The sequence below is a fragment of the Blastomyces gilchristii genome, assembly GCF_000003855.2.
Source record: "Blastomyces gilchristii SLH14081 genomic scaffold supercont1.5, whole genome shotgun sequence".
In the NCBI taxonomy this organism is placed as follows: Eukaryota; Fungi; Ascomycota; class Eurotiomycetes; order Onygenales; family Ajellomycetaceae; genus Blastomyces; species Blastomyces gilchristii.
In genome coordinates, this window is record NW_003101678.1 from 699,168 (window position 1) to 722,777 (window position 23,610).

The 23,610-nt window shown below is 28.3% G+C and overlaps 1 protein-coding gene across 1 annotated transcript; it reads left to right on the forward strand.

Annotated features, from left to right (window-relative positions):
- Window positions 1–9,308: 9,308 nt before the first annotated feature.
- Window positions 9,309–10,337, forward strand: BDBG_16782 (uncharacterized protein; the record flags this gene model as incomplete). Its single annotated transcript, XM_031724665.1, has 2 exons — window positions 9,309–9,787; window positions 10,187–10,337. The coding sequence occupies exons 1-2, from the start codon at window positions 9,354–9,356 to the stop codon at window positions 10,335–10,337; spliced, it is 585 nt and encodes a 194-aa protein (XP_031577635.1). The 5' UTR covers window positions 9,309–9,353.
- Between the last annotated feature and the right edge of the window lie 13,273 nt (window positions 10,338–23,610).

Genomic DNA, 23,610 nt, shown 5'->3' on the forward strand with positions numbered 1-23,610 from the left:
GTGAGAAAAAGTATAATATCAATTGATAATAAATCAGATAATATGACAGTTTTTAAGAGAAAAACTGATAAAAAATAAATCAATTTTTTGTAGAGAAATTGATTAAAACTATTCAATTTTATTCTAAATCATTCAATTCTTCTCACATAACAAGTGTGCAACTCAAATCAGTTAATAAAGAGTGTAAAAAGAAATTAAGTATTAATGAAAGCTCTTCAGTTACTGAAAAAGTAATTCTTACTTAAAAGAATATAAAATTATAATAGAAAACAGCTCTATTTTTAATTCTTTGTAAGAATATTGTATAAAATTCAGAGAAAAACATCTTACTTTTTCAAGAGAAGTAAAAAACTATTTCTAAGATCTTTTTTTTACATTAACTGCTGTAGAAGAATGAGATAGAAACTGCTAAGATATACACTACTGTATACTCTTTATCAAGACTTTCTCTCTTCAGAGTCTTGATATTATAGAGAATATAAGTCTGTTTCTATATAATAATATAAATATTGTCAGCAGAATGTAGAGAAACTGGTTATTTATATCTTAAAATAGAAGACTTTATCAATGATTATATTAATATAGAGTTAATTCTTAAATTCAATAGAAATCTAATATTACTATTCTCAATCTCTTGCAGAATCTATTGAATATTGAGATATTAAAACTAGATTTAATATATCTCACTATACAGGGATCAAAGACTCAGTCAGATCTTGAAGTATACTGATTTTATAGTTGTTAATGTGCTGTTAACTTGTTATTCACTAATTATGTATTAAATGCTGTTACTGAGGTATCTTTTTGTATTATTCTGTCAAGAATGAGCCAGATTGAGAGAGATAGTATAAGAGTGAGACTTGATATTAAAGTCTAGATACACTGACAACAGATCACAGAGATTGTACTTCAGAAGTGTCTATTAATTATATACTTGATATTATTACTAAGATATCTTTTTGTATTTTTCTGTCAGAGATGAGTCAGATTGAGAAGAGCAGTATGAGAGTGAGACTTGATGTTAATGTTTTGAAACATCAAAGATGAACAGGGTTTTCATGAAGATCACTTCTCAGATATCTTCATAATTACAGATCAGAGATCTTTCAAAATCAAGAAGATTGATGCATATGGCTAGGTCTCTTCACCTTACAATTTGTATGGCAATTTGGCCCGGGGTTGTGATGTGGTAGAGATGAATGGGGAATAATCCCACACAGGAGTTTCGAACAATGTCTGGTTCATATTTGGCTGAATATCTCCACCATCACACGGGGTATGCGGTCGGCGATGGGGTCAAAATGCTCATATGATCGGGGGCTTTTCGATGAATCTATCGGCGGGTTCTTATTCGAAAAATCGAGCGAGTTCGTGGTGGAGTGATTGTTTCTTGACCGTGTGACCGTGTCTGAGACCAGGACCAAACTTTACAGTTATCACATTGCCTAAAAGTATTACTTCTGATCATGATTTGTGTTCATTACATTGATTTCAAATCACATTATTTTAAATATTAAAGATCTCAGACTCACTTTTCAAATAAAAATCTAGTCTTAAATAAAGAATATGTTTGAATTCTTAGTTACATTTTCATTCTGATCTCATTATTGAAAATGACATTAAATAAGATTATGAAATCATTTCTCACTTATATAATATCATAACATAGTGCTCATTTATTGAAAATTCAATAGAGAGTATTATTAAATATTATTACTTTTCTAAACACAGATTATACTTAATATCATTTTAATTAAAAAACAAATATAAAATACAAAAAAAATAAAAAAATAAAAAACAAAACAACAATAAGAAAAAATCACAATAAAAAAAAAAAAAGAGAAAGAAAAAAAGAAGAGAAAGAAAAAGAAAAAAATAAAAAATAAAAACAAAAAAAATCAAGATCACTGAGTCTCAGTACTCTTAAAATACTCACTTCTCAGAGTCTTTATAATGTTTATTATTAACTGTGTATTTCTCACAGTGAGAGTAACACAGCTGTAATAAGTCATTATCTTAATATCATTTAATAAATAATCAGTATATATCAGTATAAATGTGAATAATTAGAAAATATACACTTAAAAAGTGTAGTCAGAGTGAACTCTGCTGTCACTTGAATAATATCAAGAACAGAATACTGAAATTAATGATTTCTCTCATTGATTTCACAGACAAGGTGTGTGAAGATAATCTTAAGAAATATAAGATTCTCTGACTTCTGATAAAAACAGATCTCACAGAGAGACTTTATTTTATTATTATTATTATTATTCTTCAATTATAGATGTATGCAGTCAGAGACTATGACATCTACCTGAGAACTTTTAGTTCTCAGGGTTTTTCCTATATCTGTAAAGTTAACTATTATACATTCATCAATTTCAGATATGCAAAATCAGAAAATTTCAGCCCAGAATACAAAAACTGTTTACAAATTGCAGTGTTTTAACATCATCTCATACTTTGAAACTATTTGACAATATCATGACAAAGGAAAAGAGAACACAGTCTTAAAGATAGACACATTAAATAGATAGATAGAAAGAAATTAAAAGGAAAAGATAAAATAAAGAAAGACTGTAACAAAACAAATTATTAAAAGATAGTATATAGCTGTTTTAACAGACTATATCTGATTGATTTCCTCCTCTTCATATTCAGATAATTCTGAATTTAGCCATTTTCTTATAGCTGCTTGAGTTTCTGATAGAAAGTCTATTAAGTATTTAATTCCTGTCTCAGTTGAGAATAAGAATCTCATATTTAATTAATTTAGATCATACTTCTCTTTCAATCTGACTCTGAGACTATTGTATAATACACAGTGCATTACAATATGCTCAGAATTCTCATTTGTATTGCAGAATGAGCATTCTATTGAGTCAAATCTATCATCAAATCTTTGTATATAAGATTTGAAATAGCCATGTCCTAGTTTCAGCTGTATTATAGATGAGAATATTTTCTTTTTACATTTAATTGAACAAGATTTCCACTTGGGTTTTGTTTCAAATCTTGAATAATGTATACTCTTCTTTTGTTTCTGCCAGCTTTCATTTCACTTATTTAAACAAGATTCTTTTATTTTTCTCTTTATAAAAGACCAGGACATAATTTTTTGAATAGATCTGCTTAATTCTACACCCTTTTTTGCAGCTGAATCAGCCAATTCATTGCCATGAATATTCATATGAGCAGGAACCCAGTGCAGATGAATTATCAGCTTTGATATTCTTCTCTTTTGAATTTTCAAAATAGAGTTTAAGATCAGTTCAAGATTCATTTGATTATTATGAATCTGACTATTTCTAAGTCTCTTTAAAGCAGCTTGACTATCAGAGAATATTCATGTCTCTTTCAAACAATTTCCTCTTTTATGAGATTTCATTTCAATGAGTTTGAAAGCTTTCACTATTGCAAATAGTTCAGCATCAAAGACTTCACATTCAGAGCCTAGATTTCAGAAGTCTGAGATAAAATTGATATTATCTTCAGTATAAGCAATGCCTGCGCCTAATCTATTCAAGTTCTCATTTTTTGAGTCATCTGAATAAATCAGAATAGAGTCTTTTATATTAATTGTAGAAATTCTCTTCAAATGCTGTTCACATTCTTTCTCTTTTGATAGTTCACTTATTTATAAGTCTATAAGAGATTCAAGCTTTTCTCTCCAGAGAGATAACTTCTCATGATCAACTTTTTCAATATTTAAAGAAGAAAATTGATTTTTAATCAGAGAGCATAGTCTGTACAGTTGAGAAAACATTTTCTTTGAAGAATTATTTTCATTTTAATCAAGAAATCTATTTCAATTCAGTTCATTTCCAGAGTTAATTGATGGAAATGAAGAAGAGACTCTTTCTCTGATTATATGATTTAAGCTCATCTTTACAACTCTCAGAGCATAGTTCATACAGGCCTTTTCAAATCTAATAGCAGGAGGAGAAATTGAAGCTTCAATTTCCATTGCTTTAATAGGAGATGATTTGAATGCACTCAGAATTCTTCTCAAGGCTCTGTTTTGCAGACTTTGAAAGAGTTCAGTGAAATTCTCTTGATTATTTCATCAAACTTGAACTTCATAATCAGCTACTGATGTAATACAGGCTATATATAACTGTCTCATAGCCTGGAAGAATAGACCTCTCTCTGTATTTGATAGTCTGATTATGTTGTTCAATAGTCTTTCTGCCTTGACAGTTCTTTGTTGAATGTGATATTTAAAATTCAACTTGGAGTTTAATCATACTTCTAATCATTTGACATTTACACTGGGTTTAATCTCTCTATTTAAAAGAATTAGAGATAGTTCTTTCTCATTGAATCTTGAAAAGAAGTGAATTAACTCAGTTTTATTCATATCAAATTGAATTTGATTGATATCTGCTCTAACAAAGATTTCTTTTGCAGCTTCTTCAATTACTTTTAAATTCTCTTTGATAGTTTTTGAGCTGTAGACTAGATCAATATCATTCACATAACTCAGAGATCACACTATTCTCATATTTCTATTTTTAAATAGATATGCAGTGTATATTGCAAATAAAATGAGTGAGATTGAAGATTTCTGTGATACTCTCACTTTTATCTCAGTCTTGTCTTATTTCATTCCATCAAAGAAGAGTTGTATACTTCTTTTAGATATAAAACAGTTAACTCATTTTATTAGAGAAAGTGACAGTTTTAATATCTTCAATGTCTGAATTAATCTTGACTTTGAAACATAATCAAATACTTCTTTTATATCAATAAAAACTGCAGTTGAGACCAGATCCTCATACTTTGCTATTTGAATATCATGAACAACTGAGAGAACAGTGTCAATTGCAGAACACTGTTTTCTATCTCTCATTTATTCACTGAATAAAAGAGAATCATCTATAGAGCTTATAAAAGATAGTTGAGTAGCTATTATCTTTTCTAAAACCTTTCCTAGGCAGTTCAATAGAGATATTACTCTATATGACTTAGGAATTGAAGTTTTTCTATTGGGTTTGTAAGAATCACTTCAGTGGCTTCTCTTCAGCATTCAGAATGATATTCATTTTTCAAGAGATTGAAAAAGAGCTCAAAATATTCATTCTTTAAGTAGGAATATATATTCTGAATAATCAAGTGATTAATTGAATCAGGATCTGCAGCAGTTTTAACAGAACTTGAGAAGATAGCTGACTCTAATTCATCTTGTGTAAGATCAGGTCATTTCCAGTCATTTTCATCAATGTAGTTGAGAAGTGATATATTCTCTTTCTCTGAATCTGAATCTGAATCTGGTGAGTTCTGAAAGAGAATTCTCATGAAAGCTTGACATTTTTCCTCAAAAGAGTTTGCTGTATATGATTTATTCTGAAACTCATATTCTAAGGCTGGAAGTTTTGCTACACTTCTTGTTTTAGTATAGTTAAAAGCTTTAAAAACTTCCTTTTCTTATGCTTCTTCAAGAAATTTATTCCAGCAGTCTGTTTTAGCTCTTTTAATATCTGAAAAATATTCATTTCTGACAGCTTTGAACTCTTCATCAGATATTACATCATTCTTTCAATCTCTTCTAGCAGTAGCTAATTCTTTTCTTTTAGATGAGATATTCTCATTTCATCAAGATTTTGAAAACTCAGAAGATTTTCTCTTTGAAATATTATCTCTAACACTTGTTAGAATAATAGATGTAATAAGCTTCACTCTATTCTCAAGCATTTCATTTGAGACATCTTGACCAGAATTTCAATATAGCTCATTCTGTCTTTCAGATTTTAACAGTTTTATGCTTTTTTCAACTACTTTTTAATCAGCTTTTTCAAAGTTATACTGATTAGAGAGAAGAGGATTTTCACTCATTTATTTTTCACTCAGTTCAATATCAAATTGAATAATCTCATGATCTGATCCTGATGTCTTATTTGAATCAATAAACCAGTTTACAAGTCTTCTTTTCATTAGATTTTGTGACATAAAGGTTAGATCTATAATAGACTTCTGTTTCATGCCTTTTCTAAAGAATGTTTGTTGATCAGACTTATTAACCAAATCTATTGAATGCTCAAAGGTTCATTCAACCAGATTATCAGCTCTCACTGCTCTCTTGCATTCTGAATTCTATCAGAGATGATGTGCATTGAAGTCTTCTGCAATTATAGAGTTTCTTGATGAAGTTATGTTCAGAAATTCTCTATCAATTGTTCAGATATTGTTATATTCCTTCAATGACTTTTCATTATAGATATTTATGAGCTGTATAGTATCAAACTTATTTTCTTTATCTATAATGTCACTCACCAGAATATCAGGGTCAGACATGATATTAAATCTTAGATTAAATTGATATCTTGATCTCTTTCTTTCATAGATCACTACTCTTGACTTTATCTCAGACTTTTAAGGTAAAAAGCAGTAGTAGCTTAAATGAGAAATGACATATTTTTGCTCAGCATTAAAATTCGGCTTCTGAAGCAGTATAAAATCAACTTTTTATTCAAATGCAATTTGAAGATAAGAATAAATGCAATTTGAGTTTCTATTCACATTATTTTGAATAAATGTGATTTTTGAAGAGTTTTTAAACTTTTTTTATTGTTTTTGTTATATATTTATACTAAGAGAGTAGAGTAGAATCTAATCACTATCATCAGATAGTAGATTATAACTGTTCTGAAAAGTAGGAATTTCAACTGCTTGTATTATATCTAGTTTATTATCAGAGTCATTTCTCAATTCTCTAATCTTAACAGGAGTTTGAGGATTCAAATTCTGTTTACATTTAGCTGGAGAATTGAAGTTTGAAGACTTAGATAGTTGAGAGTTTCTTCTTTTTGAGCTTGCAGTTGTGAGTTTACTGACTTGACTATTCTCTTCAGTTCTAGGTTTACTCTGAGCTTCATCTTTTCTCCAGTTCTTTTGAGTTCTTGAAGTAAACATACATTCTTTTGAGCTAGATGCATGTTTTTCTTTGCAATTAGAGCATTTAAGCAGAGTGTGTTGACATATTTCACCTCTTTTTGAGCATGTTTCACATTTATGCTCACTAGTTTTGTGATCTCTGGCACAGAATGCACATTTTGAGTCTCTGAAACAGGAGATTGCAAAGTGTTCATATCTTTGACAGTTTGAACACTGTGTTTGAGCTTTGAGATTCATTCTTGAGTCTTTGTATTCATGAACTCTCATTTTCAAATCTGCTACTCTTACTTCAGAGATCTTTGACTGTTTCATTGTCTTTATATATACTAGAACAGAGGCATTTCTTCTGCTTTGTCTGAACTCAATTGAATTTAGTTATACAGGCTTCTTTCTCAGTTGAATAGAGTTGTATTCTTCTAATTCATTTTTGAGAAGTAGTATTTCTTCTTCACAGTCAAAAATTTCAACTGAAATATCATGAAGAATGAATTTGTCTCACTTTTCATCTCTCTCAGATAGAATTGTTGTGTTTAACAAAGATTCTACTGCTGATTTTCAGAGATTCTCATTCTGAATAAGGAATTCAGCACTGAATTCAGGCATTGTAGTCAGAATGATAGAGTTTTCAAAGAAGAATGACTCAATTGAAGCTATAACTGGTTTTTGAACTTCAATATCAGTCATTAACTGAGAAAAGAACTGCTGATTGATTTCATTTCTAATTCTGAAAATAAGGTTTGAGTTTAGCTTATTTCTCTGCAATATGTTCTGATTTGAGACTTTGAGAATAAGTCTTCTATTTCTGGAGATTTGAAGATTTTTCTCTTTTTGCATTTTTTTCTCCACTCTTCTATCACTAGAAGTATGAGCAGTATTCTTCTCAGTTTTCTCAGAATTTTGAGCAGGTTTTGAGATAGTAGATTTAGAGACAGCAGGTTTAGAGGCAGCAGATTCAGCTGCTTGAGCATATGTTTTCTTCTGATTTAAAGAAGAAGAAGAAGAAGAAGTAGAAAAGAAAGAAGAGTAAACAGAAGAGTCAGTGATTGTATTAGAAATTTTCAAAGTTTTTTGAACTGTGTTTGAAATTCCAAGTTTGAACTTGATCACTTCCTGTAGTTGTCTAGTCTGAGTATGAAGAATTAACAGAACTTCTTCATTCATCTCACTCAGACACTGCTTTTCAAGAATTTTACTTGCTTTTTCAAGTTTCTATATTTCAAGAACTTGTTATTTCTCTATTTCTTCTTTCTTTCTTCTCTTCAGAATTTCAATCTCAGGAATAGCATTTGAGAAAGCATCTTTTTTCACATCAACTGAGTGTACTTTTGAACTCATTGTTCTTACTCAATGAAAAGTTGATCAGACTAATTCAATTAAGATATTTATTAAACTCTTTTGAATTGAAAAGTTGATCAGACTGTTTCAATTAAGAGGTTTCTAAGTCTGTTTTCAATTGAAAAGTTGATCAGACTATTTCAAAAGAAGAATAGCAGACTTTTGTGTATAAAACACCTGATTTTTTTCACACTAGTTCAGTAACTAGGTTAGATTTTTGAAGAGAATCTAATAAACTAAAATTGATTTTTAAGATAAATCAATAAAATCTTTACAATCTCTTTCTTGAGATACAGTGAGAAAAAGTGTGATATCAATTGATAGTAAATCAGATAATATGACAGTTTTTGAGAGAAAAACTGACAAAAAATAAATCAATTTTTTGCAGAGAAATTGATTAAAACTATTCAATTTTATTCTAAATTATTCAATTCTTCTCACACAACAAGTGTGCAACTCAAATCAGTTAATAAAGAGTGTAAAAAAGAATTAAGTATTAATGAAAGCTCTTCAGCTACTGAAAAAGTAATTCTTATTTAAAAGAATATGAAATTATGACAGAAAACAACTCTGTTTTTAATTCTTTGTAAGAATATTGTGTAAAACCCAGAGAAAAACACCTTACTTTTTCAAGAGAAGTAAAAAACTATTTCTAAGATCTTTTTTTTTTTGCATTAACTGCTGCAGAAGAATGAGATAGAAACTGCTAAGATATGCACTACTGTATACTCTCTATCAAGACTTTCTCTCTTCAGAGTCTTGATATTATAGAGAATATAAGTCTGTTTCTATATAATAATGTAAATATTGTCAGCGGGATGTAGAGGAACTGGTTATTTATATCTCAAAATAGAAGACTTTGTCAATGATTATATCAATATAGAGTTAATTCTCAAATTCAATAGAAATCTAGTGTTGCTGTTCTCAATCTCTTGCAGAATCTATTGAATATTGAGATATTAAAACTAGATTTAATATATCTCACTGTGCAGGGATCAAAGGCTCAGTCAGACCTTGGGGTATACTGATTTTATAGTTGTTGATGTGCTGTTGACTCATTGTCTGTTGATTATGTGCTTGATATTATCGCTGAGGTATCTTTTTGTATTTTTCTGCTGGGGATGGGCCAGATTGGGAAGGGCGGTACGAGGGTGAGACTTGGCGTTGGTGTTTTGGAACATCAAAGATGGACAGGGTTTTCGCGGAGGTCGCTCCTCAGATATCTCCACAACTACAGATCGGGGATCTTCCAAAATCGAGAAGATTGGTGCATACGGCTAGGTCTCTTCACCTTACAATTTGTATGGCAATTTGGCCCGGGGTTGTGGTGTGGTAGGGGAGAATGGGGGATAATCCCACGCAGGAGTTCCGAACGACGTCTGGTTCACGTTTGGCTGGATAACTCCACCACCACACGGGGTATGCGGTCGGCGATGGGGTCAGAATGCTCGTATGATCGAGGGCTTTTCGATGGATCTATCGGCGGGTTCTTATTCGAAAAATCGAGCGAGTTCGTGGTGGAGCGGTTTGTTGGCATAGATGCCTGTGTATATATGTATGTGATGGGGACTTTATTTTCATTATATCAGAGACTGAGTATTATTAAAAAGTATTACTTCAATACACATGTACTTACTGCAGTGATTCACTCTCTGCAGTCTTTCATAAAGAGAAAGATAAAAGAATCTTGTTTAAACAAGTGAAATGAAAGCTGGCAGAAACAAAAGAAGAGCATACATTATTCAAGATTTGAGACAAAACCAAAGTGAAAATCTTGTTCAATTAAATGTAAAAAGAAAATATTCTCATCTATAATTCAGCTGAAACTAGGACATGATTATTTCAAATCCTATATACAAAGATTTGATGATAGATTTGATTCAACAGAGTGCTCATTCTGCAATGTGAATGAAAAACCTGAGCATATTGTAATGCATTGTGTATTATACAATAGTCTCAGAGTCAGATTAAAGAAGAAGTATGATTTAAATCAATTAAATATGAGGTTCTTATTCTCAACTGAGACAGGAATTAAATACTTAATAGACTTTCTATCAGAAACTCAAAGCAGCTACAAGAAAATGGCTGAATTCAGAAGTATCTGAATATGAAGAGGCGGAAATTGATTAGATATAGTCTGTTAAAACAGCTATACACTATCTTTTAATAATTTTTATTTTGTTATAGTCTCTCTTTACTGTACTTGTTTCTTTCTGTTCTTTTCTATCTATCTATTTAATGTGTCTATCTTTAAGACTATGTTCTCTTTTCCTTTGTCATGATATTTTCAAATGATTTTAAAGTATCAGAAGGTGTTGAAATACTGCAATTTATAAACAGTTTTTATATTCTGAGCTGGAATTTTCTGATTTTGCATATCTGAAATTGATAAATATATAATAGTTGACTCTATAGATATAGGAAAAACCCTGAGAACTAAAGGTTCTCAGGTAGATGTCATAGTCTCTGACTGCATACATCTATAATTGAAGAATAATAATAATAATAATAATCACTCTCTGCACATATGATTAAGAGTTGCAGCTTTCTCACACTGCACAGCCCTCTCTGAGATGCTGTCATCAGTTTGCAATTCATGTAGTCTCTCAGTTCAGCATGCACTGTGTATATGCAGCTCTGTGTACTGAGACTGTGTTGATCATTATGACCTGATGTGATACTCACTTTTTACAGGCTATGTTTTGTTTAATTGAGAGAAGAGGGGAACATAACTGCTGTTTTATTTAAGAAAGAATAAGTAATTGAATCTGTAGAAGATAATTTGATTTCTTCTGTATTTAAAATTTAATTAGTCTATACTCTTCAATTTGAGAGTTTTCAAGAGTGTTTTAATAGTTTTCATATCAGCTTGAAATTAGTGATTGATTGAAGAAGAGAAAAGAGAGAAGAAAGAAATGAGAATAACTTATCTTTATAATATAAAAACAGAGAATTGCTGTAATTATTTATTCTAGTAATAAAGATCTGTTTTCTGCATGTATCTCTGATACAGATTATATAATAACTGTATATAAAGAATATTAACAGTGTATGTATTAAATGAAGATGATATTACTATGCAACACTATAGCTGTTTCTGTACATTTCTGAAAGCTGTTAATATTTTCTTTAAGTCTCTTTATATTTGATAAGTTAGTAATATATTTCAATACACTCTCTCTTTCATCATGATTATCATCATCATTATCATCATCATCATTACTATCATTATTATCATTATTATTATATTATTTCTAGCCGTCTCTTCTGCCTTCATCTCTCTTTAACACTCACTGAAATTAATCATGTTATCTCTCTTCAAATATTCTGCAGTTCTGTGAATCACTAAGGCGCGTGAGCACTGTCACAGATTGAAGAGAGAGAAGAAGAAGATATTTAAGTAAGAAGAGACAGATTATAAGATATATTATAATATCTTGAAGAGACTCTGTAAGAGAATAGAATAATAATGATTTTAAGTAATACTTCTGATAGATTTAGACTGAACTAAGTATAGAAATAATACAGATGACACTGTCTGTGAGAGATTGAAGAAGAAGATAGTGAAGAGTCTTATACAGTAGTAGTGAGATTAAAAGAAGTTCTGAGAATAATTTAAGACTAAGATGAAGAGAGAAAGAGAGAAGAAGAGTATTACTATAAATACATAGCAGTAGAAAAAGATTGAGAAGATGTTAAAGTAGAAGATAAAGAAGTCAAAACTAGTAAGTTTTTTATTTATTAAAAGATAATAATTTTTAATAATACTTCTATTCTCTAATTGATTAGCAGAAGCTGACAGAGAAGAAGAGAATTGAGATCTTATTCAGATCTTGAATACACTTCATGATTTAGAACATTGAGAAGACAGCTCTACTCTCTGAGTATGTCAATCTACTTACTACTGAGATGAAACCTGAGACAGCAGATTAGAAAATGTGGGATTTTAAGATACAGATTGATCTGACTGAGAGAAAGCAGTGAGAACTCTCTTCTGAGAAGGCAGCAGAGAGAGATTTTAAGATGATTATTATCTCAGATGAGAAGAAGAAGAAGAAGAAGAAGAAGAATAAGAAGTGAATTATAAAGAATAATAAGAAGAATAAGAAAGAGAAGAAAGATAATAAGTAGAAAAAGTTTTTTTCTTTTTATATTAGTTAGTTATAAGTTCATAATTATTAATAATTGAAATTAATTTTGAGTTTTCAAAAATTATTATACAAGTTGTAATCAAGTCAGAAATTATATATATATATATATATATTTAACTATCATGATTCACAAATCACTATAATATATAAGTATCAACATTTTTTCAATATTAATATTCACAATATTAATATATTTTTAATAATATTATCTGATAATAAAATTTGATAACACTCTCTTTCACAATATTAATATATTTCAAGAAATATGATAGAGATTAATTAAGATTATTTATTTACTTTTATATATTGATAATATTTAATCTGAGTTAGTACTAAAATTATAACTAAGTTAAGAAAGAAGATTATTCTCTCTTATAATAATTCTTCTTACACACATCAGTGATTAGACTAACCGTGTGACCGTGTCTGAGACCAGGATCAGATTTTTTGATAGTCTCATTACTAATTCGACCGATTCCATTACACGGTTTTAACATTAGATAGTAGTTTCATACTGTCTCAGTGAGACTTACTGTCTACTCTTGTCACATTTTCCAAATGAGATCATGATTTTCACTTCTCAATTTAAATTATTTTTATTGCTTTAAATGACTTTAAATCTCATTTGAGTGTTACCAAAAAGTGTTACTTTTTAAAAAATTAAAAATAGTCTAAAAAAAACCTTAAAATGTCTAAAAATAGTAACTTTATGCTAAGAATGGGACTAAATGAAACTAAATGAAATCACTTTCTCATTTTTTTCAAGTCATGGTTTCATTTTAAGATCTTATATATAGTCACTTTGCATGTTTTTTTAATGACTAGTCCCAGCAGGATTCACGCCAAGAAATGTATGAGACCAGATCAAATGAGATTAAACATGAAATTCATGATTCCAGCGGCCAGTTTATCAGTGATCAGTTATTATCTTTATTAAAAATAAATTATCATCTTTCTTAAATTTTTATTATATCTTTTGAATTTACTTCTTTCACTTCTTTCACTTCTATTGAAGATTTATAAACTCTTCAAGAAATCACTGTGAATTACAAAGTCTATGTTATTTACAATTCAACACAGAATACTCTCTTTCAATTATAATGAATAATTACTTCATTCTTCACATCTGATTTCAGGTCATGAAATTTATGAAAAACTCAACATATAAATATTAAGATGAACTATGAAATAATTATCAGTAGATTGTATTGTAGATTACTGAAGAGTCATCTCTCTACTGTAATCACTGCAACTTTATTCAGAAATATTCATCATAAACTGATTATAGCTCTGATGAAATTTCCTAACATCTGAAGTTATCAGAATGCAGATAATAAAAGAAAAATAATCAGAAAATTACTACTGAGCTGATAAGTTACTCTATCAGATAATGATTTTTAATAACACTAACTTTCTAATTTGAAGAAAATCATGTGAAAACAATTATGTATTAGTACTCTGATTTCATAACTCTTATCTAATAACTTCTGTAAATAATTACTTTGCATATGTATATCTCTGAATCTTTCTCTTCAATTAATTGAAAACTCTGAATTCTGAATACTTCTTCAAATGATTAATTCAAATCTTTATATTTCACATTGATCATGTCTTCAGTTCAATCTCAAGACACACTATAAAGTTAATATATAATATCTAGAATCAGAGTTGAAGAATCATTAAAGAGTGTCTCTCACAGTGAATGTATGAACTAGTATAAACAATCTTACATTTATGAGAGTTACATGTTATTACATTGATGAGAACTGAACTTATTAAGAGATATTAATTGAATTTAAATCATTGATCAGTAGTTATACTGAGGATTATATAGCAGAGATATTAATAACAGTGATTAAAAACAACTATTGAGATATTAGTCTCAGTCTTCTTACAATTATAAATGATAATGCTGTAAATAACTACACTATGATGAAGAGCTTGAAGTAAAAATTGACTTTGTATTTCTGAAATGATAAACAAGATTATATTCTCTGTATTACTCATGTGATTCAACTTGTGATGTAAACACTGATAAAGAATCTTAACATCAAGATAATAAATAATGAGATGACTGATTCTTGAGATGAGAATGAGATGAAAGTGATTACTTAAGTAACTTTTACATTCACTTTATAAAAGATAATGTTTTTTGATAACACTTTTTAATATTACTTTTTGATAATACTTTTTAATAATACTACTGTTAATTTTGAATAGATTGACTAATAATGTAAATATCATAGATTTGAAATATTGCTAATGTGATTTGTATCTCCTCTAAACAATAATAATAATTTCATGATATTTAATAAATAAACAAATCAGTTACATCACTGAATATGATACAGAATGTTAGAATATAATGAAGTTCAATATATAAAATAGCTATTCAGACTCTTTGATTGTATTAGATAATTGATTATTGAGTGTAATACTCTGATTGAGAAAAGATTCAGAGATTGAAACTTTCTGATATGAAATGAACTCAGTTGAAATATGTGATTGATTTACTGTTTCAGTTTTATAAAATAGTAAAGACAGTTTTAATCACTTGTATATCAATGCTGCAGTCAGTCTGATGAGTGTATAACAGTTTATTTACTCATCTTAAGAAGCAGTTAAATCACTTAAAAGGAAATTCAGTCTGAGATAATGCTATAGTGCAGGCTATTATTGCTGTAAGAAATAAACTGATATATTACTACAGCAAAACTGAACAATCTTTTGCAGAGTACTATGCTATAGCAGCTCTACTAGATCTCTTCTGTCAAGTTAATATCTACACTTCTCAAGATTGAACAGAGAAGAAATGAGACTTATATGTTAAATTAATCTGAGACTACTATAATGTCAACTATCAGAGATTTGAATGAGCAGATATTTGAGATGTGAAGACAGTGAAATACAATTCTCTAGTAAATAATAATCTTTGATAATACTTCATATTACATAGAACTATAATACTAACTTTGAAACAGAACTTACATACATTGATTACAATTAAAAATCAGACAAAACTACATGCTTATAAAACTGAATTTAATCACTATTTTCAAGATGATCTGATAAATTTATACATCAAATCAATTCTAAAGTTATAAAAAATTGTTGAGAGTACATATTCAACTATTGTACTGATAATATGTGATATTCTGATAATTTCATTGACAGAGGTGAGAATGAAGTGAAAGTTCAACTCAAGTTGAGATATTTATCACTATCACTGAGAACAATTGTAAGAAGAAATAATCAAGAAACTCATGATTATAAAACATAGAATTATCAGACAGTTTAATACCTCTGATCACAGTATATCAGAGAAGTGTAGTTTTCATGAGAAAGTGAAGAATAAACTTGTACAAGAATGTATTTAGTTGTTTCATAAGTGTTATTAATAATTGTTATCAAATTCTGATTGTATAAGTAATCACTGAATGAATTAAATGAGACTGATTTTAATCTTCAGTCTCAGTTTCATTCTGATTTTGAAAGAATGATCATCTTTCACAGTTTATTCTGAGAAATTACTCTCATTTCACTGTTCTTGAATTAAATCTAGTCATTTTTCACACCATTTCTCTCAGAAATGATCCATTTTCAGATTTTTTTAAGGCTTGGTTCTGGTGAAACTCACGTCAAGAAATGTATGAGATCAGATCAAATGAAATCAAATGTGAAATTCATGATCCCGCCGGCCAGTCTAAAAGTGACTATATATCAGATCTTAAAATGAAACTATGACTTGAAAAAAATGAGAAAGTAATCTCATTTGGTTCCATTTAGTCTCATTCTTAGTATAAAGTTACTATTTTTAGACATTTTAAGGCTTTTTTTAGACTATTTTTAATTTTTTAAAAAGTAATGCTTTTTGATAATGCTCAAATGAGATTTAAAGTCATTTAAAGCAATAAAAATAATTTAAATTGAGAAGTGAAAATCATGATCTCATTTGAAAAATGTGATAAGAGTAGACAGTAAGTCTTACTGAGACAGTATAAGACTACTATCTAATGTTAAAACTGTGTAATGAGATCAGTCAAATTGATAATGAGACTATTAAAAAATCTGATTCTGATTTCAAACACGGTCACACGGTTAGTCTAGTTGCAGCAGAGTCTTAAGAGCTGATTATTTACATATATAATCAGATATCTCTTACAAAGCTGTGTCTACTCTCTCAGTTATACTGAAGTGTTCAGCTCAGAAATAATTAAGATATAAAGAGAGAACTTATCTACTCAGATTAACTTCTATCACAAATTTATAATATTTACATTGTCTTGATTACTCAGATTTTACAGGTACTCAGAGACTTATCTCTTATTGATAATGAAATTGCAGAAATGTGCTGCAGTGTGAGAAGTGTTAATAGAGAATCTAGACATATTTACATATATTTAATCAGAGATTGTGTAAGTAGAGAGAGAGTGATTATAGATCTGCAGAACTGCAGAGAACACTGATAGCATTAGAAGATTTACAGAAACTGTTAACTAGAGTCTGTAAGAAATTACTTATGAGAAGACTTACAGTAAAGAGCAGAACTACACTGCTGAGAGTCAGAGACTGATCTGAAAGAGAAATGAAGTTGACTACTGATCTGAAGATCAGATGTGATAACAGAGCTGAGAGAGATAAAGATACTGTTATAAATAATAGTATTTCTGCTTCATCAGCTGATAAAAAGTGATCAGAGAAGTTGTGAGAACACTTATAAGAAGCTCAGCAGTGATCAGATATTATTTACAAAGATATTAAAATTGAAAAAAATTTTAATTCTTGAGAAGTTCTTGAATCAATATATAAATATTGTTAGAAACACTCTCTCTCTATCATCTGAGTGAAAACACTTTACAGATGAATGAAGATACTCATAGTTTATAAAAATAAGAGCTGTTATAGAAAAAGAGAAAAGAAGATGAGATTTTACAGACAGATCTGAAATATTTATACTACTTTAAAGAGATTTATTTGTACTATGAGTGATTCTGTGAAATAGTCAGATCACTCTAGTAAATAAAGAGTGATTATGAATTGCAGATCTGAATCTTTCTATATAACTATAAAGAGTGATTGCAGACTGCAGACATCTTGATTTTATAATTCTACAGAGTTTAGACTGATCACTGAGATTATAAATTTCACATTTGATTTCATTTGATCTGATCTCATACATTTCTTGATGTGAATTCCGCTGGGACTAATCATTAAAAAAACATGCAAAGTGACTATATATCAGACCTCAAAATGAAACTATGACTTAGAAAAAATAAGAAAGTAGTTTCATTTGATCTCATTTAGTCTTATTCTTAGCATAAAGTTAACGATTTTTAGACATTTTAAGGTTTTTTTTAGACTATTTTTAATTTTTTAAAAAGTAACGCTTTTTAGTAATACTCAAATGAGATTTAAAGTCATTTAAAGCAATAAAAATAATTTAAATTGAGAAGTGGAAATCATGGTCTCATTTGAAAAATGTGACAAGAGTAGACAGTAAGTTCTACTGAAACAGTATGAGACTACTATCTAATATTAAAACAGTGTAATGAGATCAGTTGAATTGACAATGAGACCATCAAATATTCTGGTCCTGGTCTCAGACACGGTCACACGGTCAGTCTAACAGAGTTAATGAAAGAATGAAAAATTCCTCACAATTCTACAGTGTCAAAGAATGATAATTTATAAGAATAAGTGAAAGATCAACTGATAAATACTTCTCTTTAATGAGAGTGATCTCATAGAAAGTGATTCATCTGAGAGATGAATCTGTGTAATGATTACACAAGAATCTTGTGAAAAAATGATTAAAGATTAACTGAAACTCTTCAGATTGAAAGATGCAGAATGAATCTGTGTGATAATTATATAAGAATCTTATGAAAATAATTAAGAGTCAACTGAAACTCTTCTGTATCAAAGATGTAAGATTAATCTGTATAATAGTCAGAGAAACATCTGCAGATTATAAAGAATCTCACAGAATAAGAAACTGAGTGACAGACTCTTTTCTAGACTAGTTTATCAAGATCATGAATTTCACATTTAATCTCATTTGATCTGGTCTCATACATTTTCTTGACATGAATCCCGCTGGGACTAATTATTAAAAAAATCATGCAAAGTGACTATATATTCAGATCTCAAAATGGAATCATGACCTAGAAAAAATAAGAAAGTGATCTCATTTGATCTCATTTATTCTCATTCTTAGCATAAAGTTACTTATTTTTAGACATTTAAAGGTTTTTTAGACTATTTTTAATTTTTTAAAAAGTAATGCTTTTTGATAATGCTCAAATGAGATTTAAAGTCATTTAAAGCAATAAAAATAATTTAAATTGAGAAGTGGAAATCATGGTCTCATTTGAAAAAATGTGACAAGAGTAGACAGTAAGTCTCACTGAAACAGTATGAGACTACTATCTAATGTTAAAACAGTGTAATGAGATCAGTTGAATTGATAATGAGACTATCAAATATTCTAGTTCTGGTCTCAGACACGGTCATACGGTCAGTCTACTCTTTTCTCTTTATAGCAATAAGGGATTTTTCCTCACTGAGGTTTTTTATAGATGTGAAGAGTTTTTAGTGAGTATTACTACAGTGCTAAGTCTGATTCTATGAAATCACTTAGTGAAAGACTTTACAGATGAAGTCTTAGAGAGAAAAGAGTATATAAGAAATCTCACTTCTTACAGATTCTCTATCTCTATTTCTATCTCTTATATAATTAATAGAGTTAGCAGCTCTTGACTATACATAACTATATAGACTGAAGTTTGTGAATACTATTCATAACTCAGCTTAAATACTATTATACATTTAATCTCTACATTTTATCTTTCTACTGTGAATACTTCTAGTAGTTAACAGTACATATCACATCAAGCTGCAAACACCTGAATAATCGCCTGTGAGCACTTATTCTTACAGAATTCTTGAGAAAAGCTTAAGAGTATTAAAAGAGATACTATAACTCTAAGTATATTATAAAGAGTTTTAAGAAAGATAATAAAGTCTAACTAAGTTTGAAAAATATTATTATATAGAGATTAAGTAAGAAACTGAATCTCTTATAGATAGAGTCTTATAAAATTGTAAAGAAAGTTAGTTTATAGTTTTATAGATTAAAGCTATTATCTAAGTTATAAATATACTATATTTTTCATATCTTCTTACTTTATAAATATAAGAAATTCTTAGAAGAGAACTTTGTAGCTTATCACTCTGTTCATAAAATATTAAAGAGTGAAAGAGAATATCAGATTAAAGAAATTATTAACTTAGAGAAGTAAAATTATAAGCTCTGATTCAAGATTCAGTAATAAGAGTATTCTGATAATATAAATAAGTTTACTTAAGAATTATCTATGTAAATAAAATATCTGTAGAAGCTGAGATATAATTTTTATATTATAAATTTTAATAATTTAAAATAATATATTCTTCACTAAGAATCTGATTGTGATAAAGATATTAATACTGTTATTTATAAATTCTAGTCTATAAATATAATGAATTTCTACTGAGATAAACAGTTCACAGTATATATAAAGAGAAGAAGAAATTATATTCTTATTAAAATTAAAAAATAAAGAAAAATAAAAACTGAGCTATAAACATAATTTAGTAGTTAATAAAGAAAAAATAAAGAAAATTTATACTTATATTTTTATTATCTGTAATACTCAATTTCTCTGTAATTATTAATTTCTCTCTTTAAAGAAGTAGAGAGTATTATATCTATAATACAGATAATTATTATATTTAATATAAAGATTATCAGAAATACACAGACTTTAAAAAAGTCAGATATCAGAGTATATATAATTGCAGCAGAGTCTTAAGAGCTGATTATCTATATATATTATCAGATATCTCTTATAAAGCTATATTTACTCTTTTAATTATACTGAAGTATTCAGTCTGAAAACTATTAAAATACAGAGAGAGAGTATATCTACTCAGATTAACTTCTATTATAAATTTATAGTATTTACATTGTCTTAATTACTCAGATTTTACAGATACTTAAAAACTCATCTTCTATTAATATCAGAATTATGAAAATGTGTTATAGTATAAGAATTATTAATAAAGAATCTAGATATATTTACATATATCTAAGTAGAGAGAGAGTAATTATAAATCTGTAAGACTATAAAGAGTACTGATAGTACTAAGAGTTTTATAGAATCTACTAGCTAGAATCTATAAGACATTACTTATAAAGAAACTTATTATAAAGAGTAGAACTATACTATTAAAAGTTAAAAGCTAATCTGAAGAAGATACAGAGTTAACTACTAATCTGAAAATTAAATATAATAATAAGACTGAGAAGAGTAAAGATACTATTACAGATAATAATATCTCTGTTTTATTAACTGATAAAAAGTAATTAGAGATATTATAAAAATACTTATAAGAAGCTTAATAGCAGTAAGATATTATTTATAAAAATATTGAAAATTTAGAAAAGAATTTTAATTCTTGAGAAGTTCTTCAATTAATATATAGATATTATTAGAAATACTCTCTCTCTATTATCTGAGTAAAAATACTTTATGAATAAATGAGAATACTTGCAGTTTATAAAAATAAAAGCTGTTATAAAAAAAGAGAAGAGAAAATAAAGTTCTATAAATAGATTTAAAATATTTATACTATACTAGAGAGATTTATTTATACTATAAATAATCTTATAGAATAGTTAGATTACTCTAGTAAATAAAAAATAATTATAAATTATAAATCTGAATCTTTCTATATAATTATAAAGAGTTATTATAGACTATAAATATCTTAATTCTATAATTTTATAGAGTTAATAAAAGAATGAAAAATTTCTTATAACTTTATAGTATTAAAGAATAATAATTTATAAAAATAAATAAAAAATTAATTTATAAATACTTCTCTTTAATAAGAGTAATCTTATAAAAAGTAATTTATCTATAAAATAAATCTGTATAATAATTATATAAGAATCTTATAAAAAAATAATTAAAGATTAACTGAAACTCTTTAAATTAAAAGATATAGAATAAATCTGTATAATAATTAGACTGGCCGCTGAGACCATGAATTTCACGTTTGATTTCATTTGATCTGGTCCCATACATTTCTTGGCGTGAATCCCGCTGGGACTGGCTATCAAAAAAACATGTAAAGTGACTATATATCAGATCTTAAAATGGAACCATGACTTGAAAAAAATGAGAAAGTGATCTCATTTGGTCCTATTTAGTCCCATTCTTGACATAAAGTTACTATTTTTAGACATTTTAAGGTTTTTTTTAGACTATTTTTAATTTTTTAAAAAGTAACACTTTTTGGTAACACTCAAATGAGATTTAAAGTCATTTAAAGCAATAAAAATAATTTAAATTGAGAAGTGAAAATCATGGTCTCATTTGGAAAATGTGACAAGAGTAGACAGTAAGTCCCACTGGAACAGTATGAGACTACTATCTAATGTTAAAACCGTGTAATGAGATCAGTCGAATTGGTAATGGGACTATCAAAAAATCTGGTCCTGGTCCCAGACACGGTCACACGGTCAGTCTAATAATAATTATATAAGAATTTTATAGAAATAATTAAAAGTTAACTAAAACTCTCTGAAATAAAAGATATAAGATAAATCTGTATAATAGTTAGAGAAAGATTTATAAATTATAAAGAATTTCATAGAATAAGAAATTAAGTAATAGACTCTTTTCTCTTTATAGTAATAAGAGATTTTTTCTCACTGAGATTTTTTATAGATATAAAGAGTTTTTACTAAGTATTACTACAGTACTGAGCCTGATTCTATGAAATTACTCAGTAAAAGACTTTATAAATAAAGTCTTAGAGAGAGAAATATATATAAGAAATCTTACTTCTTACAGATTCTTTATCTCTATTTCTATCTCTTATATAATTAATAGAGTTAGCAGCTCTTGACTATACATAACTATCTAGACTGAAGTTCATAAATACTATTTATAACTCAGCTTAAATACTATTTGTGACAGGCTGCGTCTGATCATTATATAGACTATTTCTTTACACTTCATAGATTCCGCTGAAAGCTCTGATTCTCAGTCATTCTCAATCATCAATTCTCAGCTGAAAAACTCACAGAATTTCTATTCTTCTGCTCTGAAGCTTCACTGTGTACACACTGTATATGTGTATAAATATTCACTCTGATTGCTGATTCTTGCATCTTCTCTTTCTTTTCCTTCTTTAATGTTTTTCACTTTATTATATAAGACCTATTTATTATACTGATCTATTCAGTGTAGATCTCTTACACTTGAAAAATGTTCATCATCTTCTTATTAGAAACAATTATTCATCAAGAAGATATCTGAACATATAACAATGCATAAGAAATAGAGAAACAATCAAACAGCTAAGCAGACACTGAGTTCTCAGATAGAAGCTTGCTTATCAGTTACTCTGACTCTGTAACAAGATCTTACAAAGAGAACAAGATCTTACAAAGAGAACAAGATCTTACAAAGAGAACATCAGTGAAAGACTCAAGGGTTCTGATACAGACATATGAGATATTCATATGATTATACACATCTGATGAACAATACAGCTATGTCTATCAATAATATGAAAGAACTCTTGAACATGAGTATAGATGCAGTGCTACAGTGACTCTGAGCAATGTTGAAATTACAACAGCAATAGATAGCTGATATGCATATGACTCAACAATGTCAATATGAGAAAATTCAACAATTATCTTGACTAGAAACCTCTGCACAAACAATCTCAACACTGACAGAATCAAATATGAACACAATATAAATGCTGAAGAAATACTTAGATATCTCTGTATATTTCAATACTTCTGATCTCACTCTCTACTTATTATAAAGATTGAAAATGCTTGTGAAATTAAGTGTAGATAAAGATGTCATCAGTTTACTAACTAATCAAGATTAATATATCAATGAACAGTTAAGAGATCACATGAAACAGAAGTTTCATTCATGAATAAAAGCATGTGAATCAGTGTTATAAACATCTGATAACATTATTAAACATCTTGATATTCTGTTCTGAGACACTGCTATGTAATAGAAAGTATTAGATTGATTACAGAGTGTCTGACAGAGAAACACTTCTCTCATCACATTCATCTCTGACTTTGATATCAAGATTCTAGAAGCAGATGATCAATCTTGAGAGAACTGAATGAAGATTAGTATAC